The sequence below is a fragment of the Hippoglossus stenolepis genome, chromosome 7 (assembly GCF_022539355.2).
Source record: "Hippoglossus stenolepis isolate QCI-W04-F060 chromosome 7, HSTE1.2, whole genome shotgun sequence".
Classification (NCBI taxonomy): domain Eukaryota; kingdom Metazoa; phylum Chordata; class Actinopteri; order Pleuronectiformes; family Pleuronectidae; genus Hippoglossus; species Hippoglossus stenolepis.
In genome coordinates, this window is record NC_061489.1 from 28,031,283 (window position 1) to 28,057,873 (window position 26,591).

The following is a 26,591-nucleotide window of genomic DNA, read 5'->3' on the forward strand; positions in this document are numbered from 1 at the left end:
TCTGTTTTATTTCTATTCTTTCATTTATTTTTTTATTTTTCCTAAGTCTTTGTTTTATTGCTAAGATTTTCTTATTGATCTCTTATTTTATGTCTTTCATTTTATTGATTTTATTGTAAAGCACTTTGAGCTGCATTTTATGTATGAAAGGTGCTGTATAAATACATTTATTATTGTTATTATAAATATCAGTATAGAATTAATGATAACTGATGTAACCCTAACATTAGAATAAAATCATTAATCAAAGATATTAGAACATCAGTATAGAAGTAATAATCAATGATATAATATTAACATTAATATAAAATATCAAACATGATTCGCTTCATATCCAGAAAAACAGAATCTCAAACAACGTGATGACGTTTTCTGTCTCGTCATGATGCAGTGCTCGCAGAGGGCGTGTCCTGTGTCGTCAGACCCGGAAGTGATGTACATTCTTCTGACGTCTCTGAAAACAACATCAGCAGTTCCGTGTTTGTTCCGTTATTTTCCGGTGGAGGGGCACTAACTCGGTGTTTTCCGGTGGAGGGGCAGTTACTCTTTGTTTTTTCCGGTGGAGGGGCAGTAACTCGGTGTTTTCCGGTGGAGGGGCAGTAACTCGGTGTTTTTCCGGTGGAGGGGCAGTTACTCTTTGTTTTTTCCGGTGGAGGGGCAGTAACTCGGTGTTTTCCGGTGGAGGGGCAGTAACTGTCGGCCTTCTCCGCCAGGGGGCGATGTGGATCCAACCGGAGGAGGTGCTCCTGGTGGGGGCGCTCTGGGTCTGGGAGCGGGCCAACCCATTCTTCATTCTGCAGAGGAGGAGGGGGCACGGCCGTGGGGGGGGGCTGTCCGGTGAGTACCTGAGGTCCAGGCTGCATTACCCCTCCAGACATCCAGGGGTCTAAATCCGATGCACTGAGGTTCTGGTCCTGAATAAAAATCCAGTTCCCCTGAGCTGTCGACCATTATCACATGGCCATCATCAGTTCAGTTGCTATGGAGACGGACTTTGTTATGTCACGTGGCTGCATTCAGATCGTCCATTTTCCTTAGGAACTTTCCTAACTGAGTGAAATGACCTGAAGTGTTTCAGCAGCAACTGTGTGAACCCTAACCCTAACCCTGAGGAGGAAAGGAGCTTCACTGCTTCCTAACTTATCTCCTTTAGCAGAGGAAACAAATCTATTTATTTAATTTTTCTATTAACTGATTGTTACATGTTTCCTCTGTAAGTGTCATTCTGTTAAAACAGTAAATTTCCCTATAATAATAATAATAATAATAATATATATATATATATATATATATATAATAATTTGGGCGACAGCACAGAGCACCTTTCTGTCTGTCTGTATCTACTGTCTCAATAAAGTTCATAGAATAAATATGCTGAGAGTAAGTGAAGTCAGATTTTCTCCGCATCGAGGAGTGATTTAAACTCTGCTGCTGAAGACTCATTATGATTGGGATTGGTCAGATGCTGCAAACAGCGCCCCCTTTATGTGAGCATGCTCAGGAAAACCCTGTTTAACTGTTCATGAACATGTTCCTCAGAAAATTCTGTCTCCTGAGTCAAGAACTCGACTTCAGTGTGTACATGTGTGTTCAATTTTGTCATGTGACTACTTGTTCAGCTCAGTGAAACAGGTATTTAAAAAATAAGTTGAACTGGTCTCTGTCTGTACCTGTCTGTCTCTGTGTATATGTCTGTCTGTCTGTACTTGTCTGTGTGTGTGCAGGTCTCCTGGTTGGGACTCTGGATGTGGTTTTGGACTCAAGTGCTCGAGTGGCTCCTTACAGAATCCTGTTACAGACGTCAGAATCTCAGATCTACTGGAACATCGCCTGTGGTGAGTCCACTGGACTGGTCCGGAGCAGAGTGGCAGCAGTGGGAGTAGCTGAGTGTTTGTTGACCCTCGGCTGTGTCTTGCAGGCTCGTCCAGGAAGGAGATCACGGAGCACTGGGATTGGCTGGAGTCCAACCTTCTGCAGACCATCTCCATCTTTGACAATGATGAAGACGTCACCACCTTTGTCAAAGGGAAGATCTCTGTAAGTCATTCCTTCCTTATTCTCTTCACTGTTCCTCTACCTGTGTACCTGTCAGTGAGTGATGTCACTTCCCACAGGGCATCATTGCGGAGGAAAACCGGCTGAAGCCGGGAGCGGAGCAGGAGGAGGATTGTGGGAAGTTTCGGGAGGCAGAGCTGAAGATGAGGAGGTTGTTCGGGATGCCTGATGAAGAGAAGCTGGTGAATTATTACTCCTGCAGCTACTGGAAAGGAAGAGTCCCACGGCAGGGCTGGCTGTACCTGTCCGTCAACCACCTGTGCTTCTACTCCTTCCTGTTGGGCAAGGAGGGTACGAGCGGCCAATCACAGGCCAGAGTTTAATCCAAAGTTTTTAGTGTGTGTAGAACAGGAAACTCTTAATATTAATGTAGAGATGTTATTGTACCATATTGTTGTTGTTATTGTCCCACCCCCCAGTGTCCCTGGTGGTGCCGTGGACAGAGGTGACCCAGCTAGAGAAGAACGCCACCTTGTTGTTCCCAGAGAGCATTCGTGTCAGCACTCGTCACACTGAACATTTCTTCTCCATGTTCCTCAACATCAACGACACCTTCAAGCTGATGGAGCAGCTTGCCAATATCGCCATGCGTCAGCTGCTTGACAACGAGGCGTTTGCTGCCGACTGTTCGCTGCCCAGACCCTGCAAGACACTGAAGAACGTGTCTGCGCTGAAGAGGTCTCACTCAGCTCAGTAATCGTGCACCAAGATTACAGGGTTCACCTGTTATCATATGTACAGTGTGTGCGCACGTCTTTTTGTGTTGTTTGTTTGTCTCTGATATTTGTTTATTTGTGATGTTTGTTTGTTTGTGATGTTTGTTTTTTGTTTGTTTTTGTTGTTTGTCTGTTTTTCATAGTCTCATATTCACAAATCACAGTTTGTCTCATAGATCTTAACAAGAAGCAACATCCTCTGTTCTTAACCCTCAACAAGAGTAAAAGTACCAAAATAACTTTATTAACAGGAAAAACCATAGAAACCTGAGAGAGTCACATGTGAGGATCCCTCTCCCAGGACGGACACAAGTACAATAGATGCTGCATGGTTTTTATGTGTGTTTGGTTGTTGGCAGGGATCTGGATGCTCGGGCGAAGAACGAGCGTTACCGTGCAATGTTTCGTCTTGTGCAGGACGAGCGTCTGGACGGACACACGGACTGTACGCTGTGGACACCATTCGCCAAGATGCACGTGGTCGGACAATTGTTTATTTCCAACAACTACATCTGTTTCAACAGCAGAGAAGAAGATCTGTGTCAGCTGATCATTCCACTCAGAGAGGTAAGTAATCATGTCCTTTGGCCCTGTACTACGAAGCAGAATTTGTGGTTATTGGAGTAACTTCAGGTTGTTTTCAGTCCTACAAAGCTCATTCACTTCTTATCGGGGTAAATTACCATGGTAACTTATGTTGAACGGCTAACCTTCTCCGGAGTAGGGGGGTCTTCCATCAAAGTGGCTCAACATTAATCCTGGCTTACTTTGAAAAGTCTGGCTTATTTAGGTGAGAGATCCATGACTCTGTCTTAAATTAATTCCTGCTCAGGCACTATGGTAACTTATGCTTCAGAGCTAGCCTGCTCTGTACCAAGATTACGGTCTATCTATGTTTAGCTGTCTCTCAAAGAATGTCAGAAAGGTGGAAACAAGTTGTCGAAAGACAGTTCCGCACATTTTTTTGTCACGCTCACACTCTAATGCCTGTGATCAGAATAATTTAAAAAACAAGTGTGAATACAAGGTTTCCACGACAGAGAAATTATCGATTATTTGCGCCACTGTTTCAGGATCAGAACAGAAGCAGTGGTTGGTTTGTGCCATGTCAGAGTCTGAGTGTCGTCCTCCACACTCCTGCTGACCTGCACTTACTTTACACTTTAACTATAAACCGACACTCATCACAAGTTATCAGGACCTGAGCTGTACTGAAGTTAATTTTGTGTTTGTTTGATTCACTCCAGAGTTTATGAGACACGTGTACACACACACACACAAGCTCATGTAAATCATAACCATCTCATCCTGTTCACTGAGCTGGTTACATATATCCTGTGCCAGATGTTTAATATTAATTCAAGAGCAATTTTTGTTCATAGAGCCAGAGAGTCCATTTTATTTATTGTTTTTGGTTGTTTGTCGTTTATGTTTTATTTATTGAGGATATTTCAATATTTGAATGTACCCTAACCCACATGTCAGACCGAATATTTGTAAGAATTAGGTTCATTGCTCTTTGAAAGGGTTAACGTGCATGATTATGCTATAAAACTGTCATTATATCAGTGGTATGAAATGGTGTCAAAATGATGACAATAATATTATTCATCACAATAATTTCTGGGCCAATATATCATCCAACAAAAATTGTTATTGTGTCAGGCCTACCTTAATATTTTTAATAATGCACCAAGTTATAGGTTTCCTTGTTCAGTTTTACATATCCAAGCAAAATTGGTATTGTACAAGGAAATACCCTTACCTGAATAGATATTTAATCAGATCGAATCAAGACCTTGTGAATCGGAATCGATTAATAATAAGCAATAATTTAGTGTGGCCCTCGAAGGATGTCATGAAAATTAAAATGGACCTTGACAGAAAAAAGGTTCCCCACCCCTGACTTAGCCTGACTGTGTTTCTTAGGTTAAGTTCAGCTGGGTAACTGAAAGATATCCTGGGTAAGTTGAACTCACTTCATAGTACAGGCCCCTGATTTTGTTTGGCGCCAACATGAGTTTAAATTATTTTAATAGAAACATATATCTAACAATAAATCTTATTGATTGATTGATTGATTGATTTGTATGTGTTGAGTGTTGATGTTTCCAGTATTTTACCCATAATCCTCTGCTCCTCAGGTGTCCATTGTGGAGAAGGCAGACAGCAGCAGTGTCTTACCATGCCCTGTCTCAATCAGCACCAAGAACAAAATGAATTTCCTGTTTGCCAACCTCAAAGACAGAGACTTCCTGGTTCAACGCATCTCCGACTTCCTACAGCGAACACCTGACAGTGCTTGGGGCAACACCAGCCCGCTGTCTCTGATTGGTCACTCGGTATGTCACTCATTGTCATAAGCAGTTTTCAGACATGAAGTCTGTAAAGTAGTGGCCACTCACTCATCACTATTTAGTGAGTTCGTCCTTTTTTTGTTCTGGTGTCCACATGTTACGTTTATTTAATTTTCATGCCCTACCCTCATAGTAATTTTCATATTCAAATTTTTTTCCCACAATGCACTGTGAAAAGTAGTGTACAACCAATGGTTGAATAGACGAAAATAGATTTTCACTGTCGTTGGAGTGAACGTCTATTTTTTTATCAAGCCATCATTTGAAATACCATGAGCGAGAGAAAGTGTGTGTGTGTGTGTGTGTGTGTGTGTGTGTGTGTGTGTGTGTGTGTGTGTGTGTGTGTGTGTGTGTGTGTGTGTCTCCCAGAGGAGGGCTCCAACCCCCTCTCGCTCAGAGACCCGCAGTGAGATCAGAGCTCGTGCACGTGAAGCAGCCGCTCAGTGACTCTGTAGAAGTGAAACACAGAGTTTCTCTGGTCTCAGCTGCTCAGGGATCAGAGCAGAAGCTGCAGCTGGTTTGTACCGAGCTGGAGTTTCTGTGTCCTCCTCCACTCGGCTCTCACTGGAACTAATACACACTCATCACTAGTTATCAGGACCTGATCAGCACAGGAAGTCACTGAGTGTTGGTTTGATTCCACAGTTTATGAGGCTGCATTTAAACATCATGAAAATGACTCGTCAACATGTTCAGTCCAACACGAGACGCTCACAGTCAGGACTCAGTGTTAGAATGAGCGACACGCAGACACGATCCGACTCCATCGACTCAGAACCAAACACACGACCGGACGTTTGTCACCTGAATCCTCCCAATAAAAAACTGAACAAATGAACGTGAACTAGTTCATTTTAAGTGTGAACTGGCACAACACTGCATACCTGTGTGAGCAGCTTTTCTCTGTGATGAGGATGAACAAAAACCCAGAGGAGTCGTCTCACTGATGCACACCTTCACTCCATCTTTTCCACAGCACAGGACCTAACCCCAAAAATGAATGAACTGGCAGCCAAGAAAAGATACCAAACATCTGGCTCTGGTACATGAATGTACATGAATGTACATAAAAGAGGAATGTAGCCTACCTAAATATGTTTTCTTTTCGCACTTTATCCAATATCCTGTCTATACTGTTTAATAAATGTTGACCCGGTTTGGCCCTCGACGTAGTTCTAGTTTTTAATTTTGGCCCTCTCTGTGATTGAGTTTGACACCACTGTACTACGTCATAACCCTGCGACAATGACGTAATTACTGGCACAGAGAAAATGATCCGAGTCGTGTCTGACAGTGTTTTTTTCTTTTGGTTTGTTAACAACCTGATCCTCTGTCATCCAATCAGAGAGAAGAGTTGATTTAATTTACCTTTCATTATGATTTTTTGTCCTCAGGTGTCTTCCAGTGTCCCTTCTTCCTCATCTGGAGGATCTCAGTCTGCCCACAGGGGGCGCCAGTACCACCCCGGTCTGCCCACAGCCAGTCAGGGTCTGCTGCAGCTCTACTACCAAGACACTCCAGAGGACCTGGGTCCCAAAGCCGTGAGTTCATGTCCCAGAATGGATCCATGTGGTACCGTGCTGAAGTTCTGGTTCTGTTACTGAGTAGAACTGTTAGATGTTGATCAGTAAAACTTGATGTGTAACATGAAGTTCGTCCTCTCCCCCTCACCTCCCCTGCAGATGAAGGAGAAGATGAAGGAGGAGTCGTGGAACATCCATTTCTCAGAGTTTGGTCGAGGAGTTTGTATGTACAGAACATCAAGAACCAGAGAACTGGTTCTCAACGGGATCCCAGAATGTCTGAGAGGAGAGCTGTGGTTACTGTTCTCTGGTCAGTGTCCATTTATTCATTCATTCAATAACTCATTAGCTCATTCATTAATTCATTCATTCATTCGTTAATTCATTCACTTAGGGGCACAAAATGAGATGGTGACCCACCCAGGTTACTATGGAGACCTGGTGGAGCAGGCCATGGGGCTGTGTTCATTGGCGACAGAGGAAATCGAGCGCGACCTCCATCGATCGATGCCTGAACACCGAGCGTTCCAGAACGAGACGGGCATCACCGCGCTGCGCCGCGTCCTCACCGCCTACGCCCATCGCAACCCCTGCATCGGATACTGTCAGGTCATTATGTCACATTAAATATATTATTTAAAACTGGTAACAATTAAAATAACGGCAGGTGAAGTATTATAATAATAACAACTTTTCATTAAAAGAAATTGTAAAATATTTGATCTTAAAAAAATAATCAGAAGGGAGTGGCTGTGGTTACACACCTGTCAGTCGTGGCCCTTCATTGAATAAAGACTGAGGTTATCTGCACCCCCTACAGGCCATGAACATTGTCACCTCTGTCCTGCTTCTCTACTGTACGGAGGAAGAAGCCTTCTGGCTGTTGGTGGCGCTGTGTGAGCGAATGCTGCCCGACTATTACAACACCAGGGTTGTAGGTCAGTAACAGTCTGTGACCTCTGTGACCACCAGCTCTCAGATGAGAGGGGGCGCTGTGTGACATAGTGTGTGTTCCTGCAGGAGCTCTGGTGGATCAGGGTGTGTTTGAGGAGCTCACCCGGGCGTTCCTCCCCCTGCTGTACGAACACATGCAGGACCTGGGCGTCATCTCCACCATCAGCCTGTCATGGTTCCTCACCCTCTTCTTGTCAGTGATGCCGTTTGACAGCGCTGTCCTATTGGTCGACTGCTTCTTCTACGAGGGCATCAAGGTCATCTTCCAGGTACTAACCCACTAGTTACTGACTGCTTATTGGTTAAGTACTAACTGGTTACTGACTGGTTGCATCTCTCTTTTCCTCTGACCTCTGCCACCTGTAACTACACTACTTCCTTACTCTGAATTTACCTCCAGGTGGCGCTGACTGTACTCCATGACAACATGGACGCCCTGCTGTTCTGCAGTGATGAGGGAGAAGCTATGACCATCCTGGGCAGGTACTGACAGACTGGACAGGTAGAGAGTTGACAGGCAGAAATGGTGGACAGGTACAGACGGAATGGACCGCTAGAGACAAGGTGGACAGGTAGAGACAGTGGACAGGTAGAGAGTTGACAGGCGGAGACAGTGGACAGGTAGAGAAAAGGTGGACAGGTAGAGATTGGACAGGTGGACATGTTAATCTAATAAAATGTGTTTGAATGCAGGTACCTGGATAATGTTGTGAATAAACAGACAGTGGCCCCGCCCATCCCTCACCTGCATGCCCTGCTGACGAGCGGAGATGTCCCCCCACCTGAAATCGACGTCTTTGACCTCATCAAGTCGTCCTATGAGGTCATTTATCTGTCTGTCCATCTATTCCTCTATCCCTCTGTCTGTCCATCTGTCCAACCATATGTCAGCTTCTGTCTCCTGAGACAGTTTCTTCTTCTCTGAGCAGAAGTTTGGTAGCCTACGCTCTGATGTCATCGAGCAGATGAGGTTTAAACAGAGGTTAAAGGTCATCCAATCCCTGGAGGACACGGCCAAGAGGAGTGTGGTACGTCCTGTTAGCATGCTAAAAGAGAATGCTAACATGCTAATGCAGATGGAGTGTTTATACATGTGTGTGTGTCCAGGTGAGGGCGATGATGACGGAGTCAGCATTCAGTATCGACGAGCTCGAGGACCTCTTCTGTCTCTTTAAGGTAAAAACAAGAATCATTCAGCGGTGTATTGCATCAAAGTGGCCCTTGTAATTTATACTTCTGAGCTAACCTGCTCCGTACCAGGATTACAGTCTTGCTCTGTTTAGATGTGTCTCAAAGAAAGTCAGACAGGTGGAAAAAAGTTGTCAAAAAAAGGTTACTTGCAAAGTTTTTGTCACACTCATGCTCTTAATATCTTTGATCAGAATAAACTAAATAATTCTAAAGTTTTTACTCATGAAAAAATTAAATTTCTGTCACAATCTGTTTGTCAAAGTTTTGTTGAATCTTTTATTAGTTATTATTTTCAAGCCGTGAAAAGTGCAGTGATTCCGTCGTCTCCTGCAGTAAAATGCAAAGTTAAACCTAATTCAAAAAGGCAGACGTGTGTAAAACCTGATTGGTTTGGTGTGAACTCTTTGTTCCTGTGGTTCTGTAGCTGCAGAAGATTTTAAATCATGAATTAACTTCAGCATGTTGTGACTCTGCAAGAACATAATGTCTCACTGAGATATAAAGTGTTAGTGAGGATCATCACAGACTCAAACCTGTGGAGTTAAACAAGTCAAAACCTTGGACATAGAGCCCCCCCCCTCTATTCCAGCACCTCTGCAGCTGTAAAGGCTCAGCTGGACGTCGCCCTCTATTGGCTGTGGCATCTTTTTATGGCTAAAAGATTCATATTTACAGATTTACTTCTGTTTAAAATACACTCTTCACTTTTCATTAGAGGCGACCTCATACTCTGAAGTATTTGTACTTTATCTTGTTTGTGTTTGTTGGGATGTGACAGAATAAAGTTTATTCGGTCAGTGAGTCAGAGGCTTCACATAAACTTCATCAGGCTCATTCACAGTAAATGTTCTGTATTGATTTCAAAGAGATCTGATATTATACAGCTTCATATCCACAGTCTGACCCTAGTGATCTGACAGTTCATTTTTTAAATGAAAACATGTCGGCTGTGGAGGAAGATTAACAGCACGTGTGAGTTTGTAATAAATTCTGCAGCTTCTGATACTAATCCTGACATTTAGCTGACTTTGTGAGATCAGTGCTACGAATCTTCTCTCCTCTGTCTGTGGCTTCACTCCCTCATCACTTCATTTTCACATGTGCTCGTAGAATCCTCATCTGTTGTGTAAACTCTCACATTCAGTCTGTCAGAGAGTTTCTGTCCTGACGTCTCCTTTGCCTCGTTGATCACCACATGTTTCATTTCTTGGTAAATACGAGTTTGAATTCTTCATCAAGCTCGACGATCATCTGTTGATCTGCTCCATAAAAACACACCACACAGGTTTTTGTCTTGCAGGGACATTTTGTCCTCTTTTCTACAGTTGATTATTGTGGGGTGAATAAACATGACCAAAACGAGGCTTATGAAAGCCTGGTTTATTACAGCCTGGATAGAACCAGCCTTCATTAGACACTGAATGAATTGTGTTAGTGGAACAACTTAAGCCTGAAGTGGAAGTTGAAGCTAATTCAAGCTGGACCTTTTCATTTAAGTCAGGATTAGTTTATCTACTTTGATGGAAGAGCCCCCTGTTTGGGTTCATGTTAGTTTTTCTTTATTTGTTTACATTTGTATTTGTTTGTTGTGTTGACTTGTTTTCAATCAATAAATCAATCACATTTTATTTTTATATCCCATATTCACAAATCACAGTTGTCTCATAAATAATATATCATATAATATATCATATATAGATGTTAACAAGGAGCAACTTCCTCTGTTCTTCACTCAACTAGAGTCAAATAGAAACTTAGTGATCAGTGAATAAAGCTCAGTCCCATGTGAGGATCCTCTCCCAGGACACAAGTCCAACAGATGCTGATGGACCTGAACACATCAACACAACAACAGGATTCACTACATGAGAAGAACCAGTTTGTAACTTCATGTTTAAAGTGTTTCTACATAATGTGTGATGGAGATGAAGGAGCAGATGAACTGAGGAGTTCCTGATGGTAGAAGATGTGAGGAGACGTGTTGTGTATCAAGAAGTCTTGTGTTGTCATAGTCCATAATCAGGATCCACCATGATTTTTGTTGATTATTTTTGTTTATTTGTTACATTTATTTGTTTTGTTTCTCTTCAGTCCAAACACATGACGAGTTGTTACTGGGGCTCCAGCAGTTCTGCAGCCGAACGTCATGATCCCAGTCTTCCGTACCTGGAGCAGTATCATATCGACCTGGCTCAGTTCTCTCAGCTGTTCTCTGCGCTAACCCCCTGGGTCTGTGGAAGCCACACCCCCTCTCTGTCAGCCCGCCTCTTCAGACTCCTGGACCAGAACCAGGACGGACTGGTCAACTTCAAAGAGTTCGTCACCGGACTCAGTGAGTCCACTTCCTGTAAACCCTAGTTCTGGTTCCGATGTCTCTTACCAGGGACCCATAGTGTCAGATATAGCTTATAATATTAATTATCTATTAATTGGCTGCAAGGACCCTTTTTGGATTGCTTTGAATACTTTTCTTCTTCTTCTGTTGCAAAATAAATTGCATGTAAACATACTCGGAAACTAACCCTATTACTTTCGCCTAGAAAAATGTAATTTGGCTCACATGTGTATCATGCCCAAAACGCACAAATAATCCTCTTGCCCTGGCCACACCCATCAGGAAGTCGGCCATTTTGGATTGAACATGCAAATTTGGCGTGATTTGGGGCGTTTTGACACGTGCTACAAAATCCTACTCCTACAGATTTCATCCGATTGACTTCAAATGTATTTTTTGTGATGGAGGGACTTTCTGAGTTTGAGTCAGGGGGTGTGGCCGTGGCCTGATTGTGAATTTCAATGATTTGCTCTGAAACAGGAAGTGCTTTTAACATCAATGTATATTGTCCAATCTGCCTCAAACATCACATGTACGACAAATGTCCTGCTTTGAACAGATCCATATGATAATATTCAATTATAGTCATAGCGCCCCCTAGCTGTAACAGGAAATGTCATATTTAACATTAGGAAGTTCTTATAGGCCTTACAAAGGGCTTAAAAAGCACTCAGTTTGACATTGAAAATGTTGGAAGAACACTGTTCGTAGGACGGAAAATGAAACATGATGTTACCTTGATAACCACAAATCCTGCTTCGTAGTACAGGGTCTAGATCATATGATCATCCTGATCAAAACATTATCCTTGTAAGTTAAACTACAAAGTTTTCTTATCCAGCTATGAGCGTGTTCATGTGACAGAGGCCGAGTTGTCTGTAGGATTGAAAACTGTGAATTAAATATGAAGTTAACCCTGCTTCAAAAAACACGTGAGAACATGGTTCTCTCAGTTAATGTGTTCTCTCTGTTTCTACAGGTGGGATGTCTCATGGAGACATGATGGAAAAACTTAAACTGTTGTACAAGCTCCACCTCCCCCCAGGTAACCCTTGGACCCCACATCACATGTGACCTTGACACAGGATCAAACATGGTGGTCTGGTCTGACCAGTTACCCAAGAACACCAAATAATTTCATCAGTTTATTCATCTATCAGTTTGTTTGTTTATTGGCCTTTGTCTTTTGTCCTCATGTGTTTGTTTATATATTTGTTTGTTTGTGTTTCAGCTCTGTGTCCTGAGGAGGCAGAGTCTGCTCTGGAGGCGACACACTTCTTTAAAAAGGATAAACAACGAGGTGAAAACTGATCAAAATATAAATAAACACGTGTTTAATATATTTACACTGTAAATATACATATATTTATATAAAGTCGTTATTATATCAATATAATATAACAATATACATATACATATACATATAAATATATATATATATATATATAATACATTTTTTTAATGTATGTATAAAGTATGATGTAATTCATTAATCTGGGTTTTTTTCTCCAGAATCTCACTTCCTGTCTGATCCGGACTCTTTGCGTCAGCAGGAAGTGACCATAGGTTTGTGATGCTGTGATTGGACAAAACCTGTAGTTGCTCCCCTGGCAATGATGTCATATATAATGAGCTCACCAGCCCTGCTGTGATACCTGCAATATGACATCAATGATGGGGGCGTGGCCAGAGGCCAAAGATCAGAACAGGAATTATGACGAACACTCGACATCTCAGTGACTCACACTGTTATTGATTGATTGATTGATCTCTGTAAACAGGTGAGGAGGGGAAAGATGCAGCTGGAGACAGTGAGGAGAAGAAAGGTAAATGATGAAGTTTAGGTCAATGTTGCAGGCGGTTCATCCACTCAGAGGTTCCTGACCTTTGACCTGTGGTGTGTTTCAGAGGAAAAGGTGAAGGACTACAGGTACTACCTGAGGATGTGGGCCAAAGAGAAGGAACCCAAGTCAGAGACCATCAAAGACCTGCCTCGCATGAACCAGGTAAGAACGTGTCAGGTGTTCGCTAAGGTTGAGGTGTGTACATGTGTTAACGTTTGTGTGTGTGTGTGTGTGTGTGTGTGTGTGTGTGTGTGTATAGGAGCAGTTCATTGAGTTGTGTAAGACTCTGTACAACATGTTCAGTGAGGAGCCTCTGGAGCAGCAGCTTTATCACTCCATCGCCACTGTGGCCAGTCTGCTGCTGCGCATCGGCGAGGTCGGCAAGAAGTTCAACAACGGAACCAAAAAGATTGAGACCGCTGCTGCACAGGCTCCGCCCCCTTCTCAGAGGGAGGAGGGGCCTGGTGAGGGGGGGTCAGGTGAGTCCCGGTTGTGCGAGGCGCTAGCTGACGCCTACCTGGAGCCGCAACCTCTGCACATGTCCGACGAGGAAGCCAAAGATGACATGTCACTGTCGTCATACTCAGTGGTGAGTTCCAGCTCGCTGCAGTGCAAGGACATCGCAGACGACACAGTGCTGATTGGTGGAGAGCAGCGACAGGGCAATGTCTTGGATGTTGATTGGTCAATCACCTTTGAGCAGGTACTTGCGTCACTGCTGACGGAGCCACCGCTTGTTGATTACTTTGAGAGGAAGGTGGACATCCAGAGCAAGATCGTCAGCTGTAAGACTCAGCGGGCAGTGGAGCGCCAGATTAGCTCCAACTCCGACCATGAAGTTACCCAGCAGTCTGTCTGACTCGCCTTTATCTGTCCTGATTGATTAGTTAATCCTGAATAAAGTCTCAGCACTAACAGTTTTTAATGTCCAAACATCTCATCAATTAATACAAAATCTTGCACAGGAGGTTGATGTCAAAAACAGGAAACAGAAAGTTTAGGAATATAAAGTGAGAAATAATAAAGGTCACTTTATTTAGAGGAAATAAAATTGGTGTTCAATGTTTTTATTGACAGTTTCTTAAATTAATCATCAGATCAATAAAGTCACAAATCGTTCACCGGGTGAATTCACACCTTTTATTTTGATGTGTGTGATGACGCTGTTTACTTCCTGTTGACTGATGATTTCAGAGGATTTTAAATCAATCGTGTTCTGTATTGTTCTAATAAACACTACTTCTTTTTTGGTGTCCCCTGGATTTAAAACTAAAAATATGAAGTTTTATTTTCTGATAATTTTTATTGTTTAATATTTTATGTTTGTGTTTGTTTTTTTACACTTTCACACAAATATTAAAATCTTCACATTAATGTTTATTGTATGAAAACAAAGTAAAATCACTGTTTATTTTTCTCTAGTTTTGATAAAGGTGTTCATCAATATGTCAAATTATTGATCATTAAAAACTAATTAACTATGAACAATAAGTGACTGGACTTAATGACTGATTACAAATAAAGTTTCTAATAAATAAAACAATGATTAATTTAAACGAACAGATGCGATTTATAGACTGACTCTCTCTAGCGCCTCCTTCAGGACAGTGTTTGAAGCAGCAGAGACTCCAGTTGGTTAAAGAGACAACATTGTACGTCATATTACGACATCATGACGACGCCAAAGTAGGAGTTAATTTGTAATTTTTTTATGTTTATTTTCTTAATGACCGAAAAAGATCCATGTCAGAATGTTCCAGAGAGAAAAGAAGTCATGTTATTAATAATTCATGAATTATTATGCATTTATTTGCTGAAATCTATGTGTGATGACAAACAAATCCTTTTCATTTCATGTGTTCATTTTTAATTTGTATCAGAAAAGAGACATAAACATTTCATTCTTCTCTGTTCTGATTCTCATTCTGAAGGAAAATAAGCATTTCTTTGTTCTTGAGGATCTGGATGTCAACATTGTTCACAAATATAATATATAAACATTATTTAATAATGATATCATATCCGTCAGTGGAATGACACAAACTCTTCCTTCAATGTGTTTGACTTGATGTCACTGAACTGATTATAGATTATTAAAATGTTTTCATCCTGATTCTTTGTGCTGTCCTTTTTTATTTTTCACTTTTAATTAGATCTAAAAAAATTATCTCCTCGTTTATTATCTTATTTCATTCTTCAGTAAAAATAATTTCCAACGTCAAGGACTGTACTTTCTTGTTTTGTACTTTTTTTTTAAAGTACCACGAAGTTCCTCCGGCCTTTAGGGGGCGCTCTGACTTTAAATGCTCATCGATCCCGCCTCGACGTAAACTGTGACGTTTCATCACGCTGCAAATAGTCCCGCGAAAAATCCCTCGGTATTCGACCGTCGACACCAAAACAAGAACAAGAACCAGAACCAGGATCAGACCCAGGATCAGACCCGTTTGAAGACGTCATGGTTCAGGAGTTTCATGTCGTTCGATGTTTCACTTGTGAAAAGTTCCAGGTTCAACAGGTAACACACACACACACGCACGCACACACACTTTGTATGTGGGGCGGCTGTGGTTGAGGGGGTAGAGCGGTCGTCCTCCAACCAGAAGATCGGCGCGTGCGCGTGTGTGTCTAGAAAAGATATTTATAAATACAAACCACTTCATTGGTTTAAAAACTGCCCTGCTCCGTGTCTGTCAGGTGAGAGGGTCACTCTCTGCCCTGCTCCGTGTCTGTCAGGTGAGAGGGTCACTCTCTGCCCTGCTCCGTGTCTGTCAGGTGAGAGGGTCACTCTCTGCCCTGCTCCGTGTCTGTCAGGTGAGAGGGTCACTCTCTGCCCTGCTCCGTGTCTGTCAGGTGAAGAAGGTCACTCTCTGCCCTGCTCTTTGTCCCTCAGGTGAAGAAGGCGACCAGGTGGAGCTGTAAAGTTTGTGGAGAGAAACAGTCCCTGCTCAAGGTCAGAATATTAATATTACTTTTAAACAGTTCACATTAAACTGTTGAGGCAGTTTCAAATCTAAACTTCATCACAGAAGAAAGTTTGAAATCTTAAATGTAAAGCGTGTTCCATACTTGAAGAGCCTGAGGTTCCAACTCCTGTTCTACTCTCTGAGACTCGAGAACCACAGTGAGTCTGCACGGAGACAGAACTGATCTGTTGGATAATATCAACTATTTAAAAGTCGTGTGTAATATTCAAGTGGAAGATTTTATATTAAAAAATCCTAGTGGCGTTTTCACTCGTGTGTTTCATCTAAATTGTACGAATTGTTGTTTTCTTTACTCTGAAATGTGCCCTTTATATTTAAATACTTTATATTTAAATACTTTATATTTACATCAGGACCGGGTCCTCTCTACAGAGGCCGCCATGTTTTTTACAGTAGCCCAAACTGGACAAACTAAACCTTTTTGAGTTTTTATGACAACTGAAGCTGCCACAGGTTCTTTTTCATGTTTGGAAGGGGGGGGTTAGGGGTATTCAGCTGCAACAACTGCGACTTGCAAATATGCCCCCCCTCCTGCTTTTTGTTCAAATCAACATTGCTGTCACATGCTCCTCTTTAGACTGAGAGCGGGGTGGAGTCTACACACACGCACACGCACACGCATGAGACGTGACGCACAGTCAGGGCTCAGTGTAAAAGTGAATATAGCGACAGATACATGATACAACACCATAGATTAATAACTAAATACATGATCGTAAGTTTGTCATCTAAATCATAACCATCCTGTTTACTGAGCTGGTTACATATATCCTGTGTCAAATGTTTAATATTTATTCAAGAGCAATTTTTGTTAACATAGCCAGAGTCCATTTTATTTGTTGTTTTGGTTGTGTGGTTTGTTTTATTTATGTTTTATTTATTGAGGATATATAATATTTTAAATTCTAATTCAAATGTCAGACTGAATATTCTTAAGAATTGAAAGTTCATTGCGCTTTGAAAGGCTTTACTTGCAGGATTATGATCTAATATTAAAAAAATGTCAGTGGTATGAAATATTTTCCAAACGATGACAATATCATTTATCTCAATAATTTCTGGTTCAATATATCATCCAACAAAATTTGTTGTCATGATAGACCTTAATATTTTTAATAATGCACCAAGTTAAAGGTTTCCTTGTTCAGTTTACAGCTTTGGTTGTCTTATAATTTCTTTCATATCCAAGCAAAATTGTTATTGCAGACTGAAATAGCCTAAACTGAATCAATATTGAATGAAATGTTAACCTTGTGAACCCGAACCCTTTCAGCACAGATGAGGATTAGATATGATGAGGGTCCCTGCATGTGGACACAGTGGAGGACCTGATTAGAATCAGTCTTGAGGGAACGAGCTTGGAGGAGGTTTATGCCGAGGAGGCTTAGCAGACGAGGTTCAGTCAGAGCTAAAGAGCTAAAGGCCCATAAACAAGGTTTTCAGAGGAGCCAGGTCCAAGTGGTCCTCAGGGGCATGTGCTCCAAAGGAGGGGGAGGGAGAGGCTCTCTGTAAGAGAAGTTGCTTGTTTACTTGTTTTGTTGTGGTAGTTATTTTGTACATTTTCTATTTATTACCAAAACAGTTATCAGTACAACAGTTAAGAATGAAAGAATATGAATGCGTTGCATTGTATATCGCAAGTGGTGCGCCTACATTTTGTGCTGGTGCCCCTAAAACCAGTGTTAGTGGAAAAAGTTAGTCTGGAGCTCTGATATTGTAATTTCTGTAAGTTGTCTATTTATGGGGGGAAATGTGAATAATTGCATTGCAGTACGATATAAGGTGTGCCCCTATATTTTCTGCTTGTGCTCCTAAAATTTTCAGTATGGGGCTACAGTGCTCCTGGTAAAAAAAGTTAGTCTGGAGCTTGTAGGTGTTTTATGTGAGGAGCCAACACACATGAGTGATTACAATATTCAACCAAAATATAATTATTTTTTGGTTATTTTGATTACGATTTTTGCCACAATCGAGCAGCTCTAAATAGACTTCATTTAATAAAATTACTGTACGATATACGTATCGCAATAGATGGCAAAAACTGCATAAATGGTGTTCCATGCGCAGCGCATTCATGCTCTGCATGTCAATATATTTGGCCAATCAGATGGAGCCCTGCTGGCCTAGATGATAAATTAAAGACATTCCGATCATTGACAGGTTTTTCTGTCAATGAATCGTTATTGTAAGAAGAAAATAAAAGAGAATTTGAAAACAGAGATTAGATCTCGTTTTGCCTCCTCCAACTAAATTCTGCTCTGGAAACTTCTAGAGATCACGTTTGTCCCGAGTTAAATTCATCAATATGAGCGGTTGATTATATATAATAGTTGTGTAGCTTATTTATGATCCCAGAACCTGAGGGAATTAACACACAGACACACACAGTGTGTGTGTGTCTCTCACTCACTCACTCACTCACTCACTCACTCACTCACTCACTCACAAAGTGTGATCGGACACGTGTAAACTCAGTCTGGGTAAAGTATGTATGTGGAGCTAGAGGAGATGGTGTCGTTTGGTTTGACGCAGCGCACAGCACAAACGATAGAGACACAAGAGGATGTAAACCCTAACCCCCCTAATCCTCTTCTACTTCCTGTCAGAACTTTTCATGTCCTGATCATAAAGAATGTAAAGTCATGACAGACACAGAAATGTACCAGATTGATTGATTGATTCATTCATTGTCAGGAGTTTGGGCGGGGCTCCGGGGCGGACTGCAGACGTCATGTTCAGAAACTGAACGCCATGATAGGAGCCGTGGTGGAGGAGCAGGAGGAGTCACCATGGTAACCAACCTGTCCCACAATACACTGCAGCTTGGTCTGCTATCAGGATTCTCATCTGTGTGTGTTTGTTACCAGGGAACCTGAGGAGGAGAAAAACGACCAGGTGACCGCGCGCGCGCGCGCGCGCACACACACACACACACACACACACACCTGTCAACAGGTAACAGGTTTTGAACTCTGCTCTGACAGGTGACAGTGACACAGACTCAGGTGAGTCGCTGGAGCAAATACATGGAAACACCTGAGGAAGCGGAGCTAGAGGAGGAACAGCAGCTGCATGGCAACAACATGACTGACAGGTGTGACGTTGTTTATTAAAAGAAAACAAAATTTGGAAACATTTAGTAAATATATAAATACATTTATATCATGTGTAGAAAGACCTTTGACCTCTGTTTCCTGACAGGAAGAGAAGAGATTCACCCGAGCAGGTACGATGATGACATCACCAACAGGTTTAACCAACACTTTTTCTGCTTTCACTGTTGATGCCGAGTCCAGTTGAGTTCAGGTGATCTAGAACCAACAGTTGTGAATGAAGGTGGTTCTGGACTAATGTGGATCTATTTGGATGATTTTTTTGTGTCCTGAATCATTTCCACATAAAAGCCTGATTTTAACTCAAATGATTGATACAATTTTCTTTTTTAATTAAGTTTTTTAATGTTTGTTGAAATTTAGATTTTATTTGTTTACGTATAATTATCAACGTTGGACTTTCTGTCCTTCTCTTTCAAAGTTCTGCAGGAACCCTGAGAAACCATCAGCCAGAACCAGCAGTCCCCCCGAGTCCAGTCGGGCCCGTTCCAGGTCACCAAATGAGAACAAAGGGAGCTGCGGCCATTTTTCGAGGTGGACTTGTTTCCTCGGGTGTGACTCTCAGGTGCAGGAGTCACGTGACCCAGTTGTCAATGGGGGGTGTCAACAAGTGGGTGGGGACACATCTCTGTCCTGTGGTGACATCATCACCAGCTCCCGCCCACTACTTCCTGTTTCCTCCCTGTTTGAGACTGAAGACGATTTCAGCTTTGACGAGTTTTAATTAGAAAAATTAAACTTGACAACGATTTAACGGTGTTAAATCTACTAACATTCGTCTGTTTCTTTGTTGTTGTTCTCTTTAATGAATGAAAAAACCTGAATAGTTTCAGGTTGATGTCAGCGATAAGATATATTTCTGTTTGATCAATAAAAATATTGTATTAAAAAAATTATTAAAATCAGCTGATTAACTTTCTGGTTTATTTATAAACAGATCAACGCAAAAAATCCAGACATTCAGTTCTTCATGTTTTTATTGTTGATTATCACAAAACAAACACTAATCGATGAGCTTAAGTATTGATTAACAAGTTAAAGTTTTGAATAACTAATCATCTGACAGATAATCTTAGGTTACAGAATAAATGATTTGTAGTTATGCCATTGGTTAAGAACAGGTGATGTCAGTGATTACATCACAATGTTGGCACAATCACGGCTGAGGTGGGCGGGGCTTCTTGGCATACTGGATGGCGTCGAGCGCGGCTCCAATGTCGAAGTTTTTGGCCTGAAGGAGTCGAGTCAACCACCCCCCCTCATCATTGAAGCCCATGGTCAACATGAGGGACAGAGACTCGATCAGACGGGGGTCCGCCTCTGGTGAGGGAGGGGTCAGAGGTCAGCAGGGTCATAAGGACTAATCAGACACTGGAGCAGAATGTGGTCTCACCTTCAGGCAGGTGAGGATATAGAGCTGCCTCCCTCAAACCTGTTGGCCCCTGCTTTCCTCCTGAAAAGGGGTCCTGGTCCTGTTCCCCAGGCTGCAGGGACTGAAGTTCTCCAGTGGAGGGGTCAACCTCTCTGGGGCTGAGGTGAGTCCACTCCTCATCAGATTCTCTGCCAATCTGAAAACCACACAGTCACTTCAATATCCGGTTCTGAACGTAAACCAAGTCAGAATGTGACTTGGTTCTGAACCTGAATCTTACCCGGGTCAGATTCAGGCTCGGTTAAGGGTCTTGTGTCGGATCTGTCTGTCTCATGGAAGAACCTGACAAATTTAGAGGTAAATATTTAGCTTATGTTTTCATGTACATTTGTCAACAGGATGGACAGATTTCCAGTAAACCTGATGTTTTATAGCTCAGAAAGAAACTCATTAAATTCCGCTGCAGATCTGGATCAAGGAATTTTTTTTATGTCTTTCTTAAACTTTTATAGGGTTAGTTTTCTAGAATTTGTCAAGAAATGATTCAGGAATCCTCAGAGTTAATATTATTATTATTATATATAATGTATAAAGAGTTAAAATCTGTGAACATGTGATATGTAGTGCGGATCCTGGTCTGATCTCAATAATATGGTGATAGTGATTAATCAGCCAAATATAATGTGCTCTCAGTGTCCTCGTTGATAATTGAATAATTAATCGATGAATTTTCTGTTAGTGATTAATCAGCAGATGGAGTCGGGGTCAACACGTCTGAACCCGACTCAAAGCTCAGCTGTTTCTGAAGAACTGACCTTTGACCCCTCACTGCCGACTCCGTCCATCTCCACGTCACCCCACCCACCTGAACTCTGACAAGTGTTCACCTTCGACCTCTGACCCTCGTGCTCCACGTCGATGTCCACGTCAATACCTGACATCACACATGACAGCACTTCCTGTTTAAGGGCATTCGAAGCCATTGTAGGCCATTTTAGGCCTTCAACTGTGCTTTTACTTCGAAAAGACCATCACTTCCTGAGTGAGAACCAATCAGAAAAGCTTTATTCTTCTCAAGTGTGAACGATGACATCACTCACCCAGCGGGCTCAACATGGCCGCCACTCCTTCCCCAATGTTCTTCAGGAAGTCCACGCTGGCCTGAGAAGCTGCAGACAGAGGTCAGAGGTCATTAAAGGTCACAATGATCATATCAATATTGATTAAATTGCTGGTTCTGACACTGACCACAGTCAGAAGCCTGTTCCTGGGTCTGGTCCTGGGTCTGGTCCTGGGTCTGGTCCTGGTTATGGGTCTGGTCCTGGTTATGGGTCTGGTCCTGGTTCTGACCCTGGTTATGGGTCTGACCCTGGTTCTGGATCTGGGTCTGGTTCCACATGCATCTAATCCTCTTCATGTTATGAAGTTTATTAAACATCCCCCGAGGAAACCACTGCTGAGAGACAGAGAAAAAACAGTTCTCACAAACGTCCTGGATCAGGTTCATCCTTGTGGATCAGGTCAGGTTTTTTCCTTCTCATTTGGTCAAAGTGATCATTTTGACTTTAAATAGAATCAACAACAGAAAAACCGACGAGAACAAATGGTCTCTCTGCAAAGAAATAACAAAACTTTACTAATAATGAATAATAATAACTAATCAATAATTATTACTCAAGTGTTAATTTAGTATTCATGCTGTGATTGACAGACAGTTGATCTAAAGTCAGCTGCTGCCCTCTGGTGGTCAAAGCCACACCGACATGACCACTCTAGTAGAAACATTCCCAATAAAACATTAAGAATTAAGAGTTGGATGTTATTTCTTTCCCATGATGCACCTCACCTGCAGCGGGTGCCAGATGGGCAGCAGAGCGTGCTCGGTGTGAGTCCCTTTGGCCTGGCAGGTGGAACAAAGGTCGTAGTTTGGACAAACCGAACACTTGAAACGAGTTCCCACCACGGGACCTTCACAGCCGTCACAGGTGACATTAGGGTGCAGGGCGGGGGGCGGGGCCAGGTGAAGGGGAGGGGCATGGTGGGAAGGAGGGGGGGCAAAGGTGAAGGGGGGGAAGGCGTGGAGAGGAAAGTCTCGACGGTGCTCCTTTTTCTCTAAAAAATGTAAATAAAACTTTATTAAATCAAAGAGACACTGACAATTTTAATTAACCTGATGATTAAAAGCAATTATTATTGGTTGTTTAGATTATAGATGATTAATATCTTACCAATATAAATCACATGACTATTCACATACAGTGGTCATGTGGTGTAAACAGGTGAGTTTTGGGTGAGTAGATCACATCAATCAATGAGTCACGTTATTTGTATAGCCCATATTCACAGATCACAATTTTTTCTCATAGATCTTAACAAGGTGCATGTACCTTTGATGAAGAGGCGGAAGGTGTTGTCCTTCATACACGACAAACCCATCGTCAGTTCATCATCAGAGGAAAACGCCACCAGGTCTCCATCTTCATCTGAAATGTTCAACATCATCTTCATCATGTATCATTAATAGTATAAATATTAACGTGTATCATTAACAGTATAAAACATGTATCATTAATTGTATAAACATATAAACATGTATCATTTATAAACATATAAACATGTCTCATTAATTGTATAAACATATAAACATGTATCATTAATAGTATAAATATTAACATGTATCATTAACAGTATAAAACATGTATCATTAATTGTATAAACATATAAACATGTCTCATTAATTGTATAAACATGTATCATTAATAGTATAAACATATACATGTATCATTTATAAACATGTATCATTAATAGTATAAACATATAAACATGTATCATTAATAGTATAAACATATAAACATGTATCATTAATAGTATAAACGTGTCTCACCTCTGTAGAACATATTGAAGTTCTTCAGGTTGGTGAAAACTGACGCAGTTTTCTGGTTCAGTTGCTCGAAGGAAACGTCCTGATTCATCGTGAACCTGCGGATTTCTTTCACCGCCTCGTCTTTACCGAGCAGGTAAATCTTCACCGTGACCACCGACATGTTAACTAACTGAGTTAAACTCGCTAACTAACACTAACTCTACTGAAAGTAACTGGAAGATTGACTAAACTAACTGAACTAACTGAACTAAACTCACACAAACAGCGTCTGACACTAAAGAGACAAACTTTGTGACGCAGCGTCAAATCCTCACTTTAATGTTTACTTCCGCAGTTGACGTCTCCGTCGTGTTGATACGTCAACGCTGACACGGCCTCTCATTGGTCCCCTCACGAAGTACCACCCACTCGACCAATGTGACACGGAGAAATGACTCAGCACTTTCCAATGAGGGACTTTCCCCTCAGCGGACCAATCGGATTCATCCAAGTTCAGATGAGTCATCGTCATGAGACAAGATGGCGGACAGATGATATTTGTTTTTCAAAGTTTACATCAGTGTTGAGGAGAAAAAAACAAACAGTTTATTATCTTTATTCATATAAATCTTTTCTAGTCTTGATGAAACTTTATGCACTTTACAGAACAGGTGATTGCATCTATGGTTCAGTCAAATAAATCAAGCTTTTTTTTTCTGTCATGCATTGAAGAGATATTGTAAATGTTAATTCTTCCATCTGTTAATGGGGCTTTTCATTTTACATGTGTGATGAAAGTTTTAACAGAACACAATCAGGTTAAATATTAGATATCAGGGTTAGGGTAGGTGAACTGAGCCCGTGTCCTATTAAAGGCTACAGGAGGTGCACTGTCCTCCCCCCAGGGGGATCCCTTGTCCCAGGTGCGCTGACGGAGACGGGTGTCGCCTCCCGTACCGTGTTCCATCCTCCACACTGAAAAAAAAAGTCTGTTGGATTTACATGAAAAAAATATGTACATCGGTTGCACATATTAAAATCATGTTCACTCAAAACTATTTAATTATGTTAAATATACAGAATTATTTCTTGTCAAAACAACATGACTTTTTTATGTTCATTTAATATAATTATTATATGTTATGTATATTCAATTTCCCTATGTTAAACCAACATGACTTTTTGATGTTAATTTAAAGCATTTTACATGCTCAGTATATTCAATTAGTACCTGTTAAAGCAACAGGAGTTATTTATTTAACCTACATGCATTGCTGTTCTGTTAAATCTCTGTTAAATCTACCTAGCCTGCTCAAGTAAGTCTTACATTATTAAGTTATAAAGCATATGCATAATTTGCACATCCATTACACATAAGATTATTTCTGTGCACCAATTTCTTTTATGTAAATAAAGGCATTTTGTACATCCTTCTATCTGAGCCATCCTAATCTCTCATCTACAGCTAGTATCATAACATTTTCAAAACAAATAAGGAATAAAGAAAAACAAATACCTTTTCACAATGTTACTGTATTTTCTCAAAGTTTTAAACTTTAACACTAAACTACAGACGTGTGTAAGGCTTGTATGTATATGTAAACATACAAGCACATCACCCACTTGATAGAACATAGCACGTTTTTTCTTCACAGGAACACGTGTAAACCATATTCTCAAGAGTGCATAAACACCTTAATTGCTAAGATTGACACAATCACTAAAACAGCTTCCAATAAAAAAATTTAAAAAACATCCTTAGATGTTCCACATTGGTTAAATGCAAATAATTCTGACTGGCAATTTGTAGGAAGTAAAGCAGGACCCAATGTCAGGAGAGCCCACTAAACATCCACTATTGTTAGATAGTTTAAGAGAAAACAATTATTCTCCGGACAAAAATAGACAGTGTTTGACTGTGCCAAAGGGCTCTGAAATGCAAAAGTAAAAATGGCCTTCTTCCTCACAATTATATTTCAGTGTAAAAAATGATAACAGGAAACAAAGTTAAAGTGGAATCTGCTAGTCTGTCAAGGCACTTAGATGCAAGAAGTACATTTTGTAACACATGAAACAATCTTCTGAAAGCAGCTAGTTAAATTTCCCCTGGTTTACTGCTGGCATGTATTTTATAACGGCACTGAAATTAAAGGATAACAGCTTGGTTTTTCACCACAACATTTCACAGTAAGGAACATACAAAAATCAAAACACCCCAGAATCCTTATATAGGGGGAAAATAGACCTTTTGTAGCAGCTTCATTAGTTTAAGAGAAATCTGCAAATCTGACAAGGCACTTTGATGCAAGAGGTACATTTGGGAACACATGACCCCGGGAGAAACAATCTTCTGAAAAACAACAACATACAATAGGTAAATACTGCAAAAAGCATTCATAAAGGAAGTGCAAGGGAGTTGCATAAGTGCATGTCCAAAGTCCAGGATAAATGTAGTTAAAGAGCAACAATGGTCCATGTCAAAAGCTCACTCACAGAGTCTGTTTTTGAAAACTTGGGCTTTCTTAGAGAGTGTGTTTCCGTCCTGCTCCATCACAACTTTCTGGAGCACTTCGAAAGTGTACTGTAGTTCAGGAGGATAGTTCAGGTTCATCGCATACATTAGGCCAAATAACATGGCAGCAGCCAATGCAACGTTGTTCATGCAGATCATGCAATATCTGCTGGCCTTCCAGGACAATCCCTATGTCCTCTGGTTGACTGGTGGCATCATGTTTGACAACGTATATTCCCACCGTCGTCTCCTCGATGGCTCCTTCGATGATGGCTCCGTCCTCTGCCTGCAGAGTGCACAGTCACAAACAAAACACAATGAATGTATACAATGGAAATATTATTATAATTTTTTTAATTCAAGATCACTACCATATTGATATCTGATCAACTGGCTGGCTATTCCATATTGCTTCAATAATTGCTTATTTTAGTTATGTTGAGAACTAAAATAAGCAATTATTGAAGCAATATGTCAAGATCATCATCCTAAGTCAAGGGGGATAAAGAGAGAAAAGACATTTGGTCCTCAATCAAATATGTACACGATCAACTCAGTATTTTCTTTCCACAAAATTCATTCTTACTTGAGTTATGTGTCGCAAAATGCCCTGTAGACGCTTGCCTATCTGTCCTCCTCTCTTTTCAAATAGCCTCAGAAGTTTGTCAGATAGCACATCCAGCTGTGAGAGAAATTTGGATTGCAGGGGCAATACTTAGTATTTGATCACTTCATTTTCTAATGATCTTACCATTGTAGTCATTTACAA

At 41.2% G+C, this 26,591-nt stretch overlaps 3 protein-coding genes across 11 annotated transcripts; 2 read left to right on the forward strand and 1 right to left on the reverse strand.

Annotated features, from left to right (window-relative positions):
* The first annotated feature begins 413 nt into the window (after window positions 1-413).
* Window positions 414-15,088, forward strand: LOC118111927 (TBC1 domain family member 9B). The gene is made up of 23 exons (XM_035160760.2): window positions 414-837; window positions 1,725-1,835; window positions 1,919-2,037; window positions 2,115-2,346; window positions 2,475-2,733; window positions 3,131-3,338; window positions 4,916-5,113; window positions 6,523-6,669; window positions 6,811-6,961; window positions 7,046-7,260; window positions 7,472-7,589; window positions 7,672-7,874; window positions 8,006-8,088; window positions 8,299-8,428; window positions 8,535-8,633; window positions 8,713-8,781; window positions 10,888-11,128; window positions 12,111-12,176; window positions 12,363-12,431; window positions 12,644-12,697; window positions 12,913-12,957; window positions 13,040-13,137; window positions 13,235-15,088. The coding sequence occupies exons 1-23, from the start codon at window positions 720-722 to the stop codon at window positions 13,832-13,834; spliced, it is 3,633 nt and encodes a 1,210-aa protein (XP_035016651.1). The 5' UTR covers window positions 414-719; the 3' UTR covers window positions 13,835-15,088.
* A 71-nt stretch (window positions 15,089-15,159) lies between these two features.
* On the forward strand, window positions 15,160-19,980 carry LOC118111929 (MRN complex interacting protein). 8 transcript variants are annotated; one of them, XM_035160764.2, is made up of 8 exons: window positions 15,205-15,493; window positions 15,673-15,828; window positions 15,869-15,928; window positions 18,657-18,754; window positions 18,830-18,857; window positions 18,947-19,056; window positions 19,168-19,212; window positions 19,497-19,980. In XM_035160764.2, the coding sequence occupies exons 1-8, from the start codon at window positions 15,434-15,436 to the stop codon at window positions 19,801-19,803; spliced, it is 864 nt and encodes a 287-aa protein (XP_035016655.2). In that variant the 5' UTR covers window positions 15,205-15,433; the 3' UTR covers window positions 19,804-19,980. The 8 variants fall into 8 exon arrangements, 7 of the variants coding, with proteins under 7 accessions (XP_035016659.2, XP_035016655.2, XP_035016660.2 ...); XM_035160766.2 differs by having other exon boundaries at window positions 15,221-15,493; window positions 19,168-19,188; XM_035160770.2 differs by having other exon boundaries at window positions 15,228-15,493; window positions 19,164-19,212; window positions 19,497-19,596.
* A 54-nt stretch (window positions 19,981-20,034) lies between these two features.
* sqstm1 (sequestosome 1) lies at window positions 20,035-23,670 on the reverse strand. 2 transcript variants are annotated; one of them, XM_035160763.2, is made up of 8 exons: window positions 23,332-23,670; window positions 22,835-22,930; window positions 22,294-22,559; window positions 21,696-21,900; window positions 21,548-21,616; window positions 21,263-21,381; window positions 20,469-20,643; window positions 20,035-20,395 (listed from the first exon to the last, which is right to left on the reverse strand). In XM_035160763.2, exons 1-8 carry the CDS (start codon window positions 23,489-23,491, stop codon window positions 20,232-20,234), a joined length of 1,254 nt encoding a protein of 417 aa, XP_035016654.1. In that variant the 5' UTR covers window positions 23,492-23,670; the 3' UTR covers window positions 20,035-20,231. The 2 variants fall into 2 exon arrangements, with proteins under 2 accessions (XP_035016654.1, XP_035016653.1); XM_035160762.2 differs by having other exon boundaries at window positions 21,696-21,903; window positions 23,332-23,669.
* Between the last annotated feature and the right edge of the window lie 2,921 nt (window positions 23,671-26,591).